The sequence below is a fragment of the Silene latifolia genome, chromosome 2, assembly GCF_048544455.1.
Source record: "Silene latifolia isolate original U9 population chromosome 2, ASM4854445v1, whole genome shotgun sequence".
In the NCBI taxonomy this organism is placed as follows: domain Eukaryota; kingdom Viridiplantae; phylum Streptophyta; class Magnoliopsida; order Caryophyllales; family Caryophyllaceae; genus Silene; species Silene latifolia.
Window position 1 is genome coordinate 11,096,738 of NC_133527.1, and position 18,087 is coordinate 11,114,824.

An 18,087-nucleotide genomic window follows, 5' to 3' on the forward strand; every position below is an offset into this window, starting at 1 on the left:
ATTAAGATATAGTGTTAATAATGACTATTTTATAAAGTTTTTTACTAACTTATTTGTGAAAAAATAAAATTATAAAAATAAATTCAAAAAAAATGGAAATTAATAGTGATTAAACCAACTTTTACGAAAAAAATTATCGAATAAAATTATGGTGTAGCGGGTTAATGGGTAAGCGAGGCGGGTACGGTTTTATATTTCCACCCGTTGGGGTGGGGATGGTTTTGGAAACTTGTACCCGCCACAGGTGGTGGGGCGGGTATGGGTACGGGCACGGGGGAGCCTATATCCACCACCACCCCGCCCCAATGACATCCCTAATTAGACTCCACCCTTACGGGCTTTTTCTTACCCTTTATTTGTTTGTTCCTTTGGGTAAGAGCTTGCGCCTAAAGGTTTGCAATAGAGTTACGCTGCCATGTAGGTTACTAATCTTGCCTTTTAATTATATTTATAGATCACAAATTTACAAATTAGAATTAGTATATTGGCTAAGTAAAAACCTTTGCTGAGAACGAAAACCTCAGTAATTTTTCTACAAAAGTATATATTTGAACTTTCAACATTTAACTTATTTTAGTTTTGTTATTACAGAATAATACACCTTGGACCTCCAAGTTTGGCACATGATTCCTACAGCCTTTAAGACAGCCCTCTTGACAAGCATAATGCTCTAAATCAACCAAATTTCGTGTACTCTAGAACAGATAACTACAAATGTTACAAGGAAAATCTCGAAGCATGAGCTTCCGGGGAGATAACTCAGACCCAGTGTAATGCAAGAGTGAAGGGAATTTGCAGGAGCTCCATTTTCGTCTTCCACAGTACAACAAAAGCGTCCAAAGCCGTGTTTATGTGCAGCTGTCTTTCGCTTCCTATAATTTCTTTCCTTCTGCCATGCTTACTCGTATAGCTCGGCCTTCTAATTCCTGATGTTTCAGAAACATAGAATCTTGGTCATTATATATACAGCCAGTAGGAACTTACAAAATGGCATTTGAACAGAATAACCAGTATGAATTTCTGCATTCTCGAAATAGAATAAGCAGGGGAATAACATCTATCCAACGATCCGAGTCCAAAAGTTTAGTAACGTTCATGAATTCATTCATTAAATCACTTGACGGTTGGAGAATGGGAAAAAAGGAGTAAAGCATATAATGAGGACACCACCTTGATCTTTCGCTCAGATAATCCAAGTCCAGAAATAAGCAAATAATAAGGTAAGCCAGTCTTTTAGATTGATCTCACCCATGTTTTGCCATGGGGAAAGGAGCATTAACAAGAGCCATAAGAGCTAGTATAGGGGATGCCACCTTTTAGATTTGATCTTTCGCTCTATTCATACTTTCTCCCTCATTTATATTCTCGAACATCATCCTTAACACCAAAATCATCCATAACAGTAAACACCAACTTACTTATTCCTACATACCATTCTTAAAATTGGTATTCTCATACTTTTTCTAACCTACTACATTCTATGCCTCACTAAATTACCGACTTCCATATTACCAGTGGTGGAGCGAGGGGGGGCTAGTAGGGGCCGTCGCCCCCGCTGAAGTTTGAAAATAAAAATTTTCGAATTTTTTCGGGGCCCCCTTACAATATTTCCCTTTCGCCCCTGCTGAAAATTTTCGCTCCCGCTGCCTTAAAATCCTGGCTCCGCCACTGCATATTACACTTTTTTTCATCTTTATTACTTTTATGTGGGAAAACCACTTGGTGTCCATTGGGAGTGGCCTAAAGGTATGGGGACAGGAAATGCCATATATGCAGGAGTAGGCTAATGAACAATGGGCAGAAAAATAATTGAACATACCATTCCATTAAGAGAGGCAAGAGCGTTTTCCATCTCTGATCTGGTTGCATAACAAACAAAACCATAACCCCGCGATTTTCCCGTCTCACCATCATACAACACCCTAGCTCCAACAATATCCCCATATGCTCGAAAAGCTTGGTAGAGGCTGTCGGAGGTTACAGACCATGACAAGTTGCCAATAAACAGCTTGTGCTCAGTTTCAGGGAATAAGGGCTCTCTCTTTCTAGGCTTGTCTGCAAAATTCACTCTCAGATATCGGCCACCATATTCCTGAAATGATCAGCATTTCAGCATGTGCGTGGTATGTATTTACCAGAATGCATAATGTGATAATAGATTTGCAGCAAAGCTTAAATACACCAAAACGATCAATATGATTTTGTTTCTCTTACACTTTCGTCTAGGTTTTCAATAATAGCATTGCAATCCTCAACACTGCTCATGGTCACGAATGCAAATCCTCTGCTTCTTCCGGTATCTCTATTGTAGAGAACCTGAAAACATTTTAAGTATGCAAGAAGTTATAATAAATAGCTATGATATAAAATGGATTAGTTCTTCAGCATTAAACACTCACTAGAGACCGATGTCTTCCTCATTCGTGGATCAGACATTTTACATAATTTAGACCACAAAACTTAATGACAACCGGACTGTGAGATCACCCATTAACAATGTGACTAAATTTAGACTGTATAAATATTCCAACTGGTCTCATACTCTCCTGTATGGAACCATCTTACACACGAGTACCCGACTCACAAATTTACGGCTATCATGATCTAATAGCTATCCATTGTTTTTAGTAAACAATTTCTCCCAATCAAATCTTAGTTATGAAACACAAATCAGTCAGGCTACTGCAATCTAGCGCAGACAGATACAGTTACTGATATAATCATATACACATTTCAGTTGGTCTCACGAATGAGACCATCTCATACTGTCATACAAGACTCGTGAATTAACGATTACCATAATCTAATTGCTGTTCATTGCTGTCAGTAAGCAGCTGTCAGTAAGCCATTTCTCCCAGTCAAATCACAGTTATGAAACACAAATCAGTCAGACTATTGCAATCTAACAGTAGCTTTTGGGCGATAAAAGCATTATGAAAAACACGTAAAGGGTCTCTACAAATGTGATCGCTTCACAACTGAGTGAGAAACCGTCTTTCCCAAGTATTTACGAAACAGTTTAACAGTCCCCAAGCATTCAAACACAAGTTTATAAAGAACAATCAATCAGTTTACTAGGAATTAAATAACAAAAAGGGAAATTGAGAAAAGGGTATCTATAAAACCTCAATTAATTCAGGATTAGCATACTGCTCAACAATACCAGCAAGTTGAGCACTATCACAATGATATGGCAAATTCCCAAAGTACAATTTTGTACATATTTCATCACCCTCCTCCTTCTCCTCTTCCTGCTTCTTCTCCGTCTCCGTTTCCGTCTCTGTCTCCGTCTCTGCCGCTGTCTCCAATACCGCTTCCTCCTCCGCAACAGCGGCGGGGGTGATCAACGCCAAATGGCGGGACGGTGAAGAAATAGAAATTGGTTTGAAAAAGTGATGTCTAAGGTGAATGTACGTAAGGGAAGAATGTAATCTCAATTGGTTTGTAGTTGATGACGTGGTGGTGGTTTTGTGGGTGAATAGTGAGGGTCCCACTGCGGCCATGGCGGTGGCTGACATGGTTTTTACAAGATTCTGTTTGCAGATTAAGGATGTGGCCTGTGGGGGGATTCTGACCACTGAGTTAGTGAGTCTGTATGGAACTGAATTTGGAGGATTGATTTTAGATAAGGTTTTACACTTTTACTCGAGTCTCTCTTGGTCTCTTCGATGAGAAGTAGAACCGGTAAATGGGTCAATCTGGTCGGGGTTTAAGTCGGATTAACAGAATTGGGTTGAGTCGTCATTTTTGAATTTGTTATTTATCATGTTATTTCGGGATAATAGACCGTGTGCAATAATAAACATTCGGTTCAGGTCAATCTCGGGTCCTTAGTTCAGGTCTCGGGTCTGGTTATCCGAGTCGGATCAATTTTGTCAGATCTAAATTGAGAAGTATGGGCCAATTCAATAGAATCTAGACAGTCTCTATTTTCTTTTACTTTTGGCACAAAAGATCATAAGAAAAGAGAAAAAGTAACTTTGACATGGAAGAATTATTAAGTTCTTCATAATAACAATAGAAAGTAAATAAATAATAGAGACGGATAGAGTAGTAATCTATGGTATTTGAGATGATTTCATCGGGATAAAACAGAGGCCTTGGATTTAAAAAACTCGGATTTGTAATTTTGTATTTCATGGTAGAAGTAACAATCACCTGTTTTAATCATACGTGAATACATGATATTATAGCGAAAAAATACACGATACTTGCTCCGTATTAGCGAGTTGGTGATGAAGGACACTTCAAGAAACACCATTTTATCAAATGCAGTATCTCTATATTTAGAAGTGAAAACATGTAGATTTACTACACAATCAAGTCACTGAGAAGCAAGGTTTTGCTTTAACTATGTTCGCTCTCGGAACCCTAATAATATCAAATGTTTGTTCTTTCTTTGTTTCAGCATTGCTTGTACGAGCAGCCTTCTTGGTTTCCTCTACTCTTCTCAAAGCATTCCTATTGGTACTTAAGGGAGTGAGCCTACGTTCCGTGCGTATACCTTCAGACACGTTGCGGCTTTTTAATCCTGACAGACGTTGAGTTCTCGTTCTGTTTTTACTTCCCAGAAGTTCATCATTATCTGTATAGGCAGAAAGAAAATGAGTTAAACCCTGGGACACGAAAGCTTAGCTATATACTACTCCGTTGCTTAAGGGAGCGAGCCTACGTCAGTCTGTATACCTTCAGACAAGTTGCGGGTTTTTAATCCTGACAGACGTGGAGTTCTCGTTCTGTTTTTACTTCCCAGAAGTTCATCATTATCTGTATAGACAGAATGAAAATGAGTTAAGCCCTGTGACAGGAGTACAATATAAAGCATGTCAGCCAGTTCAATTGAAAATTGAACTCCCTTGTGGCTGCAGCCGTCATAAACCAAATATACGAGTTGACAATTCATATTTACATGGTTTATCGTGTTGCTGGGACTAGTCGCTGCCATGAAAATACTCAGAAAATATAACTGCATGGCACTTCCGACAGCTGGAGATAGATAATAAATTTACCCGAATTTCTTGTGAGCTAAAGTTCAAACTGAATTTACCTGGACTTGAAATTACGGCACGTGGTCTTGGAATAGAACTAGCTCTACTGTGTTTTATATGGGTATCATCTGATTCCAGTTCACTTTTTACCTGAGCTGCCAACCAAACGAGTGTAATTAAGCAATCAAAGTTGTGCAAATAAATCACCAAGCAAAAACACAAAAAATAAAGAAGGTAAACCTTTTGGCAATGCAGGGGTTGGAGTAACTGATCTTGGGATATGTAACTTGGGAACTTTGGCTACTGATAATGACGAAGCCTGTTTACTGCCCTTTGCTGTGAACAGAAGAATAAAACTCAACAAGTCAATGTTTCTTCCAGTAAATACAGCAGCTGCCTAAGCCCGAGTAGGAAGTAAGATTGAGGTATCAAAATATCCAGTACAAGTAATTTTGACAGCGTACAAATAGTTCCTTCGTTTGACAGTTACTCGAATGAAGAAATTCAAATCCACAATTCATATAGCTTAGAAATCAGAATCACGTGGTACACAATATTTAGATTTTAGTGTGTAGGAGGTCAAATTTTGGGTGATTTGGGTCATGTTACTCAGGTCGGGCAATATTCTGCCAACTTTAAAGATAGACTACAGGATTAGAAGGTAAAGAAACATAACTTCAATGTCATAAATATATCCTGATCCGAGATTCATCTGGGAATACATGACAACAGATGATATCTTAATCAGTTGACTATTCTAATGATTGTTGAAACAGTTTCAAGTTCAGCTTCTTGGCCTCACCGTGAGCTTGTAACTAGCAGCCTGGCCTCCTAATGTTCAACATATGCAAACCGTTGGACCTAGCTTGAACAATCGGTTTGACACAGTCAAGTAGGCAACAGACATCTATGAGCATACGACCTCCACATAAGAGAAAAATCAAGCTCTATCATTTACACCCATTCTTTCCCTTCAAACTATTGTATCTATGCACCATTTTCATAAATACCAAGAGAACTTAACATTGTTTCCCTTGGATATTTCCCTACCCTTCCCGATATTATTCTATTTCTGATGTTCTTCCGTCCACATTAACTCGGTCTTCATCTCCCAAGGCCAGATCACCCTTACGGTTTCCCACTGATCTTAAATTTAATGAAGGCAACTTTTACTTTCGCTTCAAACACTGCTTTCCAAAAAAGTATACTCCATTGTCGAAATACCTTCCGTTTTCAAATTGCCACGGTCTTGAAGAAGTACAAAAAACTACGTAAAATTGCTAGTGCAATTGGTCCACTTGATAAAGAACAATAGATTACTAAAATGACCATTCAAGTGGTCAATCGGCATGGGTTAGGTGTGATAAATGAGGCTGATGACGTAGTTTATCGAAATGTCAATGTAAATGGTCTACTTGCAAGTGACTCAACAAAGTAAACAGAAGGTATATTTTAACCAGCTCAATATGGAACAATGAAAGGTCTTCTGAATCGGGTGGAGGGTAAGCATCTTTAAACGAAGTATGATTTATGGTGAAGGAGTCGGAAATTTTGCAACAACTCTTCTACAGAGTATATGGTTAAGGTCAGGTTAGATTTTAAGTTAGAACCATCTTCGACCTAAGAACCAAAAACAAAACTTTAGACCGCTTCTAACTCCTTGGCCTATTATTGGCAACCTACAAAAGAGTTCCTCCTAGTAACTAGATCTAGTGCATTTGGAACTATTATGGTGGGTAGACCTCATTTCTGTTTTGCCTGTGACCTTTTCTGGTGCTACTTCGCAACAGGTTTCTCATGGGCCTTGGTCCATATAGGAGTACTACATCATTGAATCAAGGACACGGGCGTTTCCAGAAGTGGAATGTGATAACAGCCGGGACAAGATAAGGCAAATAGGTGATATGCCAGAGTGGAAATTCAAATCAAATTGAAACATTGGATTGAAAGATCATCGAAAAATTGGCAGCTACATAATTGCCAGTTACCAGGGCAAGAGGCTGACTGCAAAATAAGCGTTAACTACTGTTTTCTTTTGTGTCTAATAAGCTGAAGCACAACCTGGCAATTTTGTTTGTCCGGAAATGAGGCAATCCAAGTACACAATCAAGAAAACAAGCAAAACTAACAAAATCTTGGCATAACTGTCAATACTAGGAATTTTTGACATAAACTCTCAGGTTCAAATCTCCTGTTCATGTTTCTAATATTGTACCAGCCTCTTCGTAACAAAGCATTACAGATACTGAGATACTAGAATAGAGAGCGGTCCATTTTCCGAAAACAAAAATTCCACATTGTTTCGATTTTATGGCTAATTTGGGACATTCGTATACTAATTTTTCAAAATGAGTTAAGGCTTAAGAGTGAATATCCTTCTCTTCGGCGGTCCTATTCTAGAAGATCAACCTAGTTTCCCTAATAAAAACCCGAACTTTACGCCTCATTACGACAAAAAAAAAGGCAACCATGCCAAACTCCAAAGGGTCATTGTACAAATTTGATGAAAAAGACTAAAATTAATGTATGCATCAAAGGGTAGAATAAATACCAGGAGGAGTATAATCTCGAATTGTAAGAGAACTGAAAGCCTTCACAGGAGTTGCAGGATGATCAAACTCAAACTCATCATCTTCTTCAAAGGATCTCACTTTAACCTTAGGATACACTGCAAATTATCAAAAACCCATCATTATAATCAAATACCCATCTCAAATTTCACTTCTTTTTCATCAAATCAACAAGAATACAAAACAAAACACCTACAGAAATTAACAAAGAACAATAACAGTAATAAAAGTAACATACTTTGTTTAAAGAATTGTTGTTTGAAATTGAATTGTGAAGTTGGGATGACTAGAAGATGGATTTTGAATTGAATGAATAAATATGAGAAAGAAGCGTGTGTTTGGTGTTATGCAGGAGTTAGATAGTGGGCACACAAGTTTTGACTGAAAGACACGGCAAATATAATGACGGAATGTGCATAAACTGTAGTTGCGTTAAATGTGCGATAACTGCTTAAAGTGGAGGAGTCTATATCAAGAAAGATATGGCCGTTTAAGGTAGACAATGTAGGACGAGTTGGTAAGTCTGATTTGATCCGAACCTGAATAATCTGATCCGATAAAATCTGAGAATATTGCAAATCGAACCGACCTGATAATTATTGACCTGAACTCGATATGAACCCGACCCGTTATTGATCCGATTAAATTGACGATTCGATAATTATTATGCTTAATATTGATCAAATTGAAAGCGATTTTAGTTGTTAGTTTGATACATTTGACTTAAATCCTTAATAATGAAGTAATTAAACAAAATAATGGTTGGAAAACTATTTTTATTGGTAAAAAAATGTAGTAATGTGATAAAATCCCTAGACCCGATAATGACTAGACCCAAACCCAACTCGACCCGATACACCATTTGACCCGGAATGAACCACCCCGATAATGACCCAAACTGAACCAGTCTCGACCCAAAAGTATAGGCTGACCCGATATAATATGATCTGACCCGACTTAACGTGACTCGACTAACACTAACACGATTGCCACCTCTAAACGTATTATTATATGTGTGATTTTGAGGTCAACTTCTTACGGTTTGTTTAATTGTTTTCTTTCAGGTTTCGTTTTCTGGTTGTGGTCCGGTCACTACTCGAATTTTGGTAACATTTTATGTTTGGGTTCATTGTTACGTGCTAACTTTCGGTTTGGTTTGATATTCTTGTCCGGTCAAGTTCATGATTTTGGGATCTTTGTTTTTGTCAACATGTTCTAGACTTGTAGACTTGTAGACTTGTAGTATACATCAGATATACTACATGATGAATTTTTGAGTTTTTGTATATTTTTTTCGAGTACTATAGAGTTTATAAATTACATTTTAGTTTTATGATGTCAAAAATCAAATTTTTTTGAGCTTATATGTAATTTTTTTGAATTATAATGTAACTTTTTGAGATTAAATTTTTGAATAAACTCAAAAACTTTATAATAAAACTAAAAAATTTTAGACTAAAACTCAATTTTTTTTTTAATGCTCAAAAACTATACCATCTAATGTACTACATCAGATGTATAATCCACCTACTGTGCATGTACTCCCTCCGTTAATTATTTTTTTTTTTTTTTATTTTTTTTTTTAGATGGTACTCGAATATAAATGTTCCGGGTATAATTCCAGAGCAGTTATTTGTTACCACCCGTGCTTGTAGAATGACGTCTTTGGTTGAATCCTCCTTGCGGTCTCCTGAAACAATGAGCAAACTGAGGGCTCGGCTTTGGGCCGAGCGAACTCACTCCGACGCTCATGTCAGTAAACTTAGAGAGATAAGTTGTTACTTGGTGAAGTATATATTGTAGAGAGATAAGGAAGATATTACCAGATGAATAGTGATTCTTAGGTTAAATTGTGGATCTCCTCCTCAATGAGGGTTGAGGAGTATTTATAGACTTTCACCTTTTGTCACGTAGTGGCCAAGTGGCTAGCAGGTGGAAAGACTGATCTACCCCTCGGCCGAGGGACCCATGGCAGACCGGCGGGCCCTGTTGACTCACCGCCGAGGGGTCTTGGATATGAGTTCGCGGATGTGTGCCTCGGCTGGCTAGTTGTCCCCGCCGAGGCACAAGAGACAGGCCGACATGTGGCGTCGGTTAAGCTGTCTAAGCCGTTGACTTGCTGTGGATATCTTTGACCTTGCTCAATATATTGACTGGTCAGCGGGTGCAGAATATGCCCCATCAATTTGCCCCCAGCGTAGTCTATGCCGTGGTATGGGCTCCGATGTATGTTGAGCGTATATTCCGCGCAAGTATAAATTTTCTGCCCCGGCTTCTTCTACCTCGGCGTGGCTCTGCTTAGGCCGTACCATATCCCCCCTCCACATGGTTGTGTAATGGACATCCGATGTGGAAAAGGCAATGACGCTGGCTGAGACCAGGGTGGAGAGTCTTAGGTTGTTTTTACGATTGCCCCCTAGCCGGTGCTTTCGGCTTGGTTGATCATGTGGCCAAGAGAAACGGATACTTAGGAATTTGTTGAGGAAGATGAATAGGCAGAGAGATTTGAAGGGGCGTGTTGAAGACGCTTGATCACCGTTGCATTGATTGACGTTCAACCGTGTCTTGATGACTATCCGCGCCTTGGTCCTTCCAAAGACCAGGTTAATTTGCGGTGCGAGATCGAGGCGGAGCATGACGGATGGGTCACCGGAAAAAGCTTAAGATGGACGCCTTGACAAGGTCCCTCTTAATGAGGATGAGAAGTCAGCGATGAGGCTCTTTGAGACGGACAAGAGTGGGGTGTCGAAAAGATGGATTCCCCCGACGCAGATCATTCTTCAAGATGAACCGCTCTGCCATGTCGGCCTCATACCGGCCCTAGCGCAAGGTGAGTGGGGTCGGTGTGGGGCCCATCTCTGCTCTCAACGTTTCTGTTTCTTGAATTTCGATTTACTTCTACTTAACTCTTGCTTTGCTTCCTTTGCGACCACTTTGGACCGCACTGCCTGAGGATATCCTTCGGAGGATGGGGCCGCACAAGGATAAGATCGTTGCTGATTTGCACCCTAAGGCTCTGGCCCGTGATCGCAGGACGTCGCCGAATGATCCGATGGATCGGCGGTGAAAGGCCCGAATGTGGAGGCGGCCCAGGCGAGGGTTGCTAGTAACATGCCGCGCCGAACGCGAAAAACAAAGTCTTCGGCGGCGACGGCGTCGACATCCGTTCCACCTTCCATCCCTTCACCCCGAAGGAGACGGTGGTGATCGTTGACATTACCGATGGGGGGACTCCGATGCGGAGGATCTCCCCTTGTCCGTAAAAAAGGAAAGAGCCCACCCTCGCTGCCGATACCTGCTGCTCCGCAAATCGCCGGCGAGAGAGATGCGTCCTCCGAGCAAGAAGGCCAAGCATGGTACGAGATATATCCCGTGGCTCGGACTTAGCTTGTTAATTAGGCGTTCGATGACAAAGCTCTCCGATACGTCCATGTATACTGACACGGATGTTTTAATTGACTTTTTTGTAGATCAACCGTCGGCCCGCCGTTCTCACTTTGTCGTCAATTGGAGAAGCGGCTGAGAAGACGGGTGATAGAAATGTCACCGTCGATCCCCTACTTCAGAAGGTTTCCCCCACCGAGCTTGTGGCGGAGGGGATGAGAATAGGCAAGAGGTCGGCGAAATGGACTCAAATGCTAGCCGCTCCCACATTATGGAGCAAGAGAAGACCATGGTGAAGCGCCCCACACTCGAGCGGCTAAGGCTGAAACTCGACGCGGCGAACAAGGAGGCTAAGAGGGCCAAGGCCGAGGTCAAGAGGCGATCCGTCTTGAGAGAAAACTCGGGGAGGACGCTGAAAAGGAAGTCCTCGCCGAGAGAGCCAAGTCCGAGGTCATGGCGGGCCGAAGCCGCTAAGTCGGGAGATGCGTGACCTCGTTCAGAAGCACGCCGACCTTTACCTTACGCAGAGGAACGAATTTAGGGGCTTGTTCCAGGCCCAGGGGAAGGTGGTCCGGAACAAGGATGCTATCATTGCCCAAAGGGAGGAGGACATTGAGACACTCCAAACCGTTCTCCTCCCTAACATGTGCGCCCAATACCGGGACCTGGCCGAAGAAGCCGCCAGGGAAGTGATTTGGGAGCTCTTCCCTCTTGATGACTCATTTCCGTGGGACAAATTTGACGAGCTGTTTGATGACAAGCTCGAAACTAAGGAGGAAGCCGCGAAGGAGAAGGCCAATGAGGAGGTAAGGGTGAAGAAGGAGGAAGAGGCGGCCGCGGAGAAGGCGGCCCTTGCTGAGGAGGCTAAGGCGGCCAAGGAGGAAGCCGAGAGGATGAAGGCAGGTGAGGCTGCTGAGAAAGCTGAGACTGCTGAGACAGCTTCTGAGTCGCCCATTAAGGACGATGCTGCTAACGCCGCTGATGGCAAGCAGCAACAGGCATAGGGAGACGAGCGGTCGTCACCAGGCTCACCCGGCGTCTCGGATAGCTTTAGCTGTTCGGGGGCCAATTATTAGGCCTTTCCTCCCTGCCATCTTTTGGCGCTTAAATGAGATGTCTGTAAACTTTTGCCTTTCTTTTCCTTGTATTTTGTACAACTTTGGTAGGTTGTGTTTTGGCTTATCCTTATGGGGACGGCCGTCGTCTGTATTTTCCTCACTTTGTAACCTGATCATTTTTAATAAGAGTTTGCTTATTCTACCTCCGGCTTGGCCGAGGTCTTTTCTTGTCTTCGCCTGAGTTGTCTTCTTACGTCATTAATTGAGCGCTTCTTTTGTTTCTACCTCGGCCTGACCGAGGCAGTTAGAATGCGTATCTCAACTGTGTTTAACGTTCCTAGGGCGTGCTGATCGCTTTCGCGAGTATCAACCGCGCTGGTTGTGACTGTCATGAAATCTGCTTCCTTATAGTGATTGCCGTGGCGTCTACCTCTTGGAGTGACTCGCTGCGCGTCTACCTCTTGGGGTGATCGCCGTAGCGTCTACTTCTTGGGGTGATCTGCGACGGCGCCTATTTCTTGATGGTGATCGCCGTGGCGTCTACCTCTTGGAGTGATCGCTGCGGCGTCTACTTCTTGGGGTGACTGCCGTAGCGTCTACTTCTTGGGGTGACTGCGACGGCGCCTATTTCTTGATGGTGACTGCCGTGGCGTCTACCTCTTGGAGTGACTGCTGCGGCGTCTACCTCTTGGGGTGACTGCCGTAGCGTCTACTTCTTGGGATGACTGCGATGGCGTCTGCTTCTTGATACTGACCATGGGGGAAAATGAACACTTTGATGGAAAACTTGGACGATTCTTCATTAGATAAAAACGTGGGTCGGGGTGCCCACAGTTGTCTTGGGCACCTCCGCCGCTTATACAAAATTTTCCCGAGATTGTCAGTGCCCTAATGGCTCATCAAAGGTGCACCCTCCATGTCTGTCAGCCGGTGTGTCTTGAGGGATCGTCGGACACGGGAATGTCTCGTATCTGGAAGGACTTCAATTTGGCGGTGTCGGCTTTCACCCTTTCCAGGTATCTTACCATCCCGTCATCTCGAGCCTCATACTCTCCACTGATTTGGTTGGCCACCAATAGTGAGCATGTTTTCACTACGACGTGTTCCGCCCCGGCAGCCCTAGCTAACTCAACTCCATTTATCACCGCCTCGTATTCGGATTCGTTGTTTGAGGTCGAGAGGGTAAGTTTCAAGGCGTGCTCAAACACGTCCCCGTTTGGGCTGGTGATAAGAATGGCAGCTCCTGAGCTGTTCGCCGTGGGGGACCCGTCAGTAGTTATTTCCCATACGCCGAGATGCGGCTCTTCTTGGTCGGTCGGGGTTCCTTCAACCATGCCGACGTCGGTATTCATCGGGTCGCCCTCCTGCTGCAAGGATGGGCTCTTCCCCTTCCCTGACTTCTTCGCCACTTTGAGGGATTGCATGTTGCACCCTCGGCGGATATCCGGTGTTGACCACCTCGTCCTTCTCGTCCTTGGAGACGAGCTTATGCGCTTCCCCCGGTCCGAGACATACATCGTGTCGGGGCCGGATTGACATTACCGCATCGCCTCGCTCGAGTGACGCGGCCTATGAGGACGTTGTAGGCGGACGAGCCGTCAATGACTACGAACTCGAGATAGGACATTCTTCGCCGCATTCCCTCGCCGAACATCACCGGCATCCCGATCAACCCTGGGGTACCAGTAGCCGGCCCCGAAAAAAGTCATACAACGGATTGGTGCAGGGGCTCAAGTCTTCAACCTTCGGACCGAGGTTGAGAAAGCACTCCCGAACATGATGTTCGTGTAGGCGCCGTGTCAATCGGCACCTCTTGACCAGGTGGTTGGATATGTCCAAGTGGACTACAAGTGGGTCGCTGTGAGGGGCGATGACTCCCTCGTAGTCCTTCTTCCCAATAGTCATGTCGGGGATGTTGGAGGCGGGGACCGCTGTTTTAGGCACAAAGTTGATGGCCTGATACAGCTCGTTCAGGTGCCGTTTGTGCCCATGAGCGGACCCACCGTTCTCGTTGCCCCCGATGACAACATGGATCACTCCTATCCGTTCAAAGACGGATTTCTTATTTGAACCGCCGGCCTCAGACTTTTGGCCTTTGGCAACATACTTGCCGAGGCTCCCCTTCCGGATTAGCTCTTCAATGGCATTCTTCAGATGCCAGCTTGTCGATAAGGTGACCGGTGTGGCCGTGGTACTCGCAAAGATCGGCTCGTGTCACCGTCTCCCTTCGACTTGGGGGGCCTTTCCCACTTCTGGCCCTCGCCCTTGCTCTGGGCGAAGACCTCGGCGGCAGATACAACCAGGGGGGTGTGATCATTGTACCGCCTTTGGTGGTATGTTCCCGAACTCCCCCCGGCGCCCGCCGAGCGCCGTTCTCGGTGGACTGTCGACCGTGACCTATTATCGTCACGGCGTCTTTCATCCGGGTTGTCCTCCCGGCGGCTTTTTCTTTCTGAGTGCTCGGCCTCGCTGGGGCCTACCTAGGTTTTGTGGTAGTCCTCCACTTTAATGGCTTGATCGGCCATTTTCCTGGCGGAGTCTAGTCTCTGGCCGCCGCATTTGATGAGCTCATTCTTTAGGTCTCCTCTCGGGAGGCCTTTCATCAGCCGCAAGGTCGCCAGTTCATTGCTCACTCACGAATCTGCTGAACCTTGGCGTCGAACCTCTTCACATAACTTCGGAGAGATTCGCCTCCTTCCTGTCTGATAGTCAGGAGGTCCGAGGTCTCAACGGCCCTCCTCTTGTTGCAAGAATACTGGGCTAGGAATGTGTCCTTTAGGTCGGCGTAACAGTACATCGACCCGTCGGGTAGCCCCTTGTACCAACTTTGTGCCATCCCATGCAGTGTCGTTGGGAAGAATCGGCACCAAACCTCATCGGGTTGCTCCCATACTGACATGTGAGACTCGTAAGCCTCGACGTGGTCGGTTGGGTCGCCTTCTCCTTTGTATGCTATAGGTGGCAACTTCAGCTTAGTCGGCACCGGGTATCTAGGACGTGGCGCCGAGGGGTGTCGACCACGTGTCGAACGACACGCGGCGATCGGCTCCTCGCATCCCTAGCCCGGCTCCTCTCCCCGTGGCGGGAAGGGCTTCTTCTCCGACTCTGGTGAGTCGGCTTCTTCTCCGACTCTGGTGAGTCGGACTTCTTTCACTCCTCTGGGGGTGCCTCGTCGTGCTGGCGCCGCGGCGACGCGTCCTCCCGCGAGTGCGGGAAGGACTAAGGTCTACCACTAGCGCTCCGGGCTCCCCGCGTCTTGACAGGCCGACTTCTTCCAGTGCTCCATTCAAGTCTCTTGGAGTCACATTCTCAGGCCCCGGTCTCCCGGACGGGTTCCGCCGCTCTTGTCGGTGTGACAAAGTGTGAGCCGCGTACTACTACCAATGAGGTCCAGGAGTAAGCTTCGGTTTTGCCACGTCAACCACATGTCCCATGATGGTGACCTGGTTGGCGGCGATATCTTGTTCCTTCGGCGTCCGTTCGTCGTATCAGTGACACGGCCGGTGGGAGACTGCCCGATTTCTGAGTTGTGGAATGTGTCGTCTTGGTAGAATTCGTTTTCCACCAACACCTTCTCTGGTTGTTTCGACATCTTCTTAGCTTTTTGGGTGGGTTTTTGTTTTTGTTTTTTTTTTTTTTTTTTTTTTTGTTTGGGAATGAATGTGACTAGCTTCTAGTATCTTCCCCACAGACGGCGCCAATTGTTCCGGGTATAATTCCAGAGCAGTTATTTGTTACCACCCGTGCTTGTAGAATGACGTCTTTGGTTGAATCCTCCTTGCGGTCTCCTGAAACAATGAGCAAACTGAGGGCTCGGCTTTGGGCCGAGCGAACTCACTCCGACGCTCAAGTCAGTAAACTTAGAGAGATAAGTTGTTACTTGGTGAAGTATATATTGTAGAGAGATAAGGAAGATATTACCAGATGAATAGTGATTCTTAGGTTAAATTGTGGATCTCCTCCTCAATGAGGGTTGAGGAGTATTTATAGACTTTCACCTTTTGTCACGTAGTGGCCAAGTGGCTAGCAGGTGGAAAGGCTGATCTACCCCTCGGCCGAGGGACCCATGGCAGGCCGGCGGGCCCTGTTGACTCACCGCCGAGGGGTCTTGGATATGAGTTCGCGGATGTGTGCCTCGGCTGGCTAGTTGTCCCCGCCGAGGCACAAGAGACAGGCCGACATGTGGCGTCGGTTAGGCTGTCTAAGCCGTTGACTTGCTGTGGATATCTTTGACCTTGCTCAATATGTTGACTGGTCAGCGGGTGCAGAATATGCCCCATCAATAAAGAACAAGTAGAAATGGAAGGTTTTTATGGATGTAGTTAATGATTAATAAATGGACAATACTACGCTCATATGGTCAAATTACTCAAAAAAATCATCACAATATAGAAAGTTAAACAAATGAATAAACATTATAAATGAAATAGATAAGCAAATGACCGAGTCTCTATTTCTTACCATTCAGTCTCTAGTCTTATCTCAACAACAAACATAAAATAATTTTATTTTAATTTGGAACGATTGCATGTTATTTCCTTTTTAACATCAAATGAGGCACGATACCAATACAATGTAAATTGTAAAGGGGTGTTTTAAACTTGTGACTGATCATACATAGTAGTACTTCCGTATTAGTAAGTAGTAACTACATTCGATCTCTTCGATTTGGAAGGATGAAAATGAAAACTAATCCTTCAAAATGAACAAAGATAACAGATAGAATGACAACAATTGAAAGTACCCTTACAGAAGCAAAATTAAAGATAACAATTGACTGCAACTCATAATTAAACTGATCTCTGTACTATATTCTAATCGAACAAACAATTAGAGTACTTAGCATACAATAAGATTACTCTAATCCACCACGTATAGCCGATGGTTTACCCAGTACACTCCAAAGATAGCCACTGCAGGTTCCCTAGTCACCAAAACAAAAAGATTACTCTATTCTCACCCCAAAACATACAACTAAAAATTTAACCCAAAAATAACGACTCAAATAGTGATGATAATCAAATCAACTCCTATATTAGTCAGTTTATTTAGTACTCTGATCCATATTTATTATGAGGAGAGAATTTTAAACAAACGTACAGAACCTGATAAAGCATAACAAGTAATAATACTTGCTCGTAAATCAAGCAGTATTTGTTATGAGGAGAATTTTAAACAAAAGTACAGAACCTGATAAACGGAGCAAGTAATAATATACTTGCTCCGTAAATCAAGCAGTTCTGCCTATCATCTCCTGAAGCCGCTTGAAAGACTCCAACTTTTGAAGTCGCATTTGTCTTTTAAATCTCTTAATAAACAAATCAGCAGCATGATCAATTTCATCTTCCAATTTGAAATCTTGTCCATCATTCTCTTTCGAGTTCTTCACCATATCGATTATCGATCCTCCTTCATCTAAGCCCTCCGTATCCTCCTCCTCCTCGAATAATGAATGAGTTAAATCAGGATATTTATCATCATAATTATCATCATTATATTCAATATAATAATGTTGATCATAATACTCTGTGTTGAGACTAGATTCATTTGGTAAACCACCTTCATAGAGAATTATTGCCTTGGTTTCGGTCTCTGGGTCGATTTCTTGGGTTTCATAATTCTTGTGTAATAAGGCTTGTATTTTGTTGGTTATGGTGACAAGGGAGAGTTTTTTGCTCTTTAGTAATGAGAAAACTAAGAATCGAACTCGCATCGCTTGTGCTTTGCTTTTCACTCCTGTTATTTTGCCCTTTACTAAGGTACTTAGTACGGACATTATGTTTTTGACAAACGATGAAGCTTTGCTCTTCATGTTTAATAAAATGAACAACAAATAAAATTATTTAATAAATGGAATTAAATGGGATATTTTGAGCTTGAAAGCTAGGATTTGATAAGATTAGTGAGAAGGTAAAATATAAATGAAAGACTACCGAAAGAATTGTAGTGCAGTTTAGGGCAGTTATATAGACGCATCAAAAGTAAAGTAGCCAAAAGTTGTTGTCATATACTCTATAGTCTTAATGTGTGGATCTTGAAAAAGAAGGTAGTGAGGGCAAGAAACCCTCACAAGCTCATTATTTTTTT

The 18,087-nt window shown here is 43.4% G+C and overlaps 3 protein-coding genes across 4 annotated transcripts; all 3 read right to left on the bottom strand.

Moving 5' to 3' along the window:
- Positions 1 to 527: 527 nt before the first annotated feature.
- LOC141642260 (28 kDa ribonucleoprotein, chloroplastic-like) lies at positions 528 to 3,635 on the bottom strand. Its single transcript, XM_074450995.1, has 4 exons — positions 3,126 to 3,635; positions 2,215 to 2,316; positions 1,820 to 2,092; positions 528 to 926 (listed from the first exon to the last, which is right to left on the bottom strand). Exons 1-4 carry the CDS (start codon positions 3,516 to 3,518, stop codon positions 873 to 875), a joined length of 822 nt encoding a protein of 273 aa, XP_074307096.1. The 5' UTR covers positions 3,519 to 3,635; the 3' UTR covers positions 528 to 872.
- Positions 3,636 to 4,105: 470 nt separating this feature from the next.
- LOC141642261 (uncharacterized) lies at positions 4,106 to 8,006 on the bottom strand. Of its 2 annotated transcripts, XM_074450996.1 has the most exons (6): positions 7,797 to 8,006; positions 7,540 to 7,656; positions 5,229 to 5,324; positions 5,048 to 5,143; positions 4,687 to 4,767; positions 4,106 to 4,585 (listed from the first exon to the last, which is right to left on the bottom strand). In XM_074450996.1, coding segments are annotated over exons 1-6 (657 nt in total). In that variant the 5' UTR covers positions 7,798 to 8,006; the 3' UTR covers positions 4,106 to 4,319. The 2 variants fall into 2 exon arrangements, with proteins under 2 accessions (XP_074307097.1, XP_074307098.1); XM_074450997.1 differs by lacking the exon at positions 4,687 to 4,767 and having other exon boundaries at positions 7,797 to 8,005.
- Positions 8,007 to 17,230: 9,224 nt separating this feature from the next.
- Positions 17,231 to 17,812, bottom strand: LOC141633788 (uncharacterized). Its single transcript, XM_074446197.1, has one exon. The coding sequence runs from the start codon at positions 17,810 to 17,812 to the stop codon at positions 17,231 to 17,233; it is 582 nt and encodes a 193-aa protein (XP_074302298.1).
- Positions 17,813 to 18,087: the final 275 nt, after the last annotated feature.

What these genes read in the sequence shown, in the direction of transcription:
- LOC141642261 (XM_074450996.1), bottom strand. An exon ending in TCGAGATTATACTCCTCCTG is followed by an intron (nt 5,325 to 7,539) that starts GTATTTATTCTA and finishes TTCTGTTCACAG; the next exon opens with CAAAGGGCAGTAAACAGGCT. An exon ending in AACCCGCAACTTGTCTGAAG is followed by an intron (nt 4,586 to 4,686) that starts GTATACAGACTG and finishes CTGCCTATACAG; the next exon opens with ATAATGATGAACTTCTGGGA.
- LOC141642260 (XM_074450995.1), bottom strand. Translation starts at nt 3,518, where the DNA reads ATGTCAGCCACCGCCATGGCCGCAGTGGGACCCTCACTATTCACCCAC. An exon ending in CTAATCCTGAATTAATTGAG is followed by an intron (nt 2,317 to 3,125) that starts GTTTTATAGATA and finishes AAATGTTTTCAG; the next exon opens with GTTCTCTACAATAGAGATAC. An exon ending in TTGCCTCTCTTAATGGAATG is followed by an intron (nt 927 to 1,819) that starts GTATGTTCAATT and finishes CTGAAACATCAG; the next exon opens with GAATTAGAAGGCCGAGCTAT.
- LOC141633788 (XM_074446197.1), bottom strand. Translation starts at nt 17,812, where the DNA reads ATGAAGAGCAAAGCTTCATCGTTTGTCAAAAACATAATGTCCGTACTA.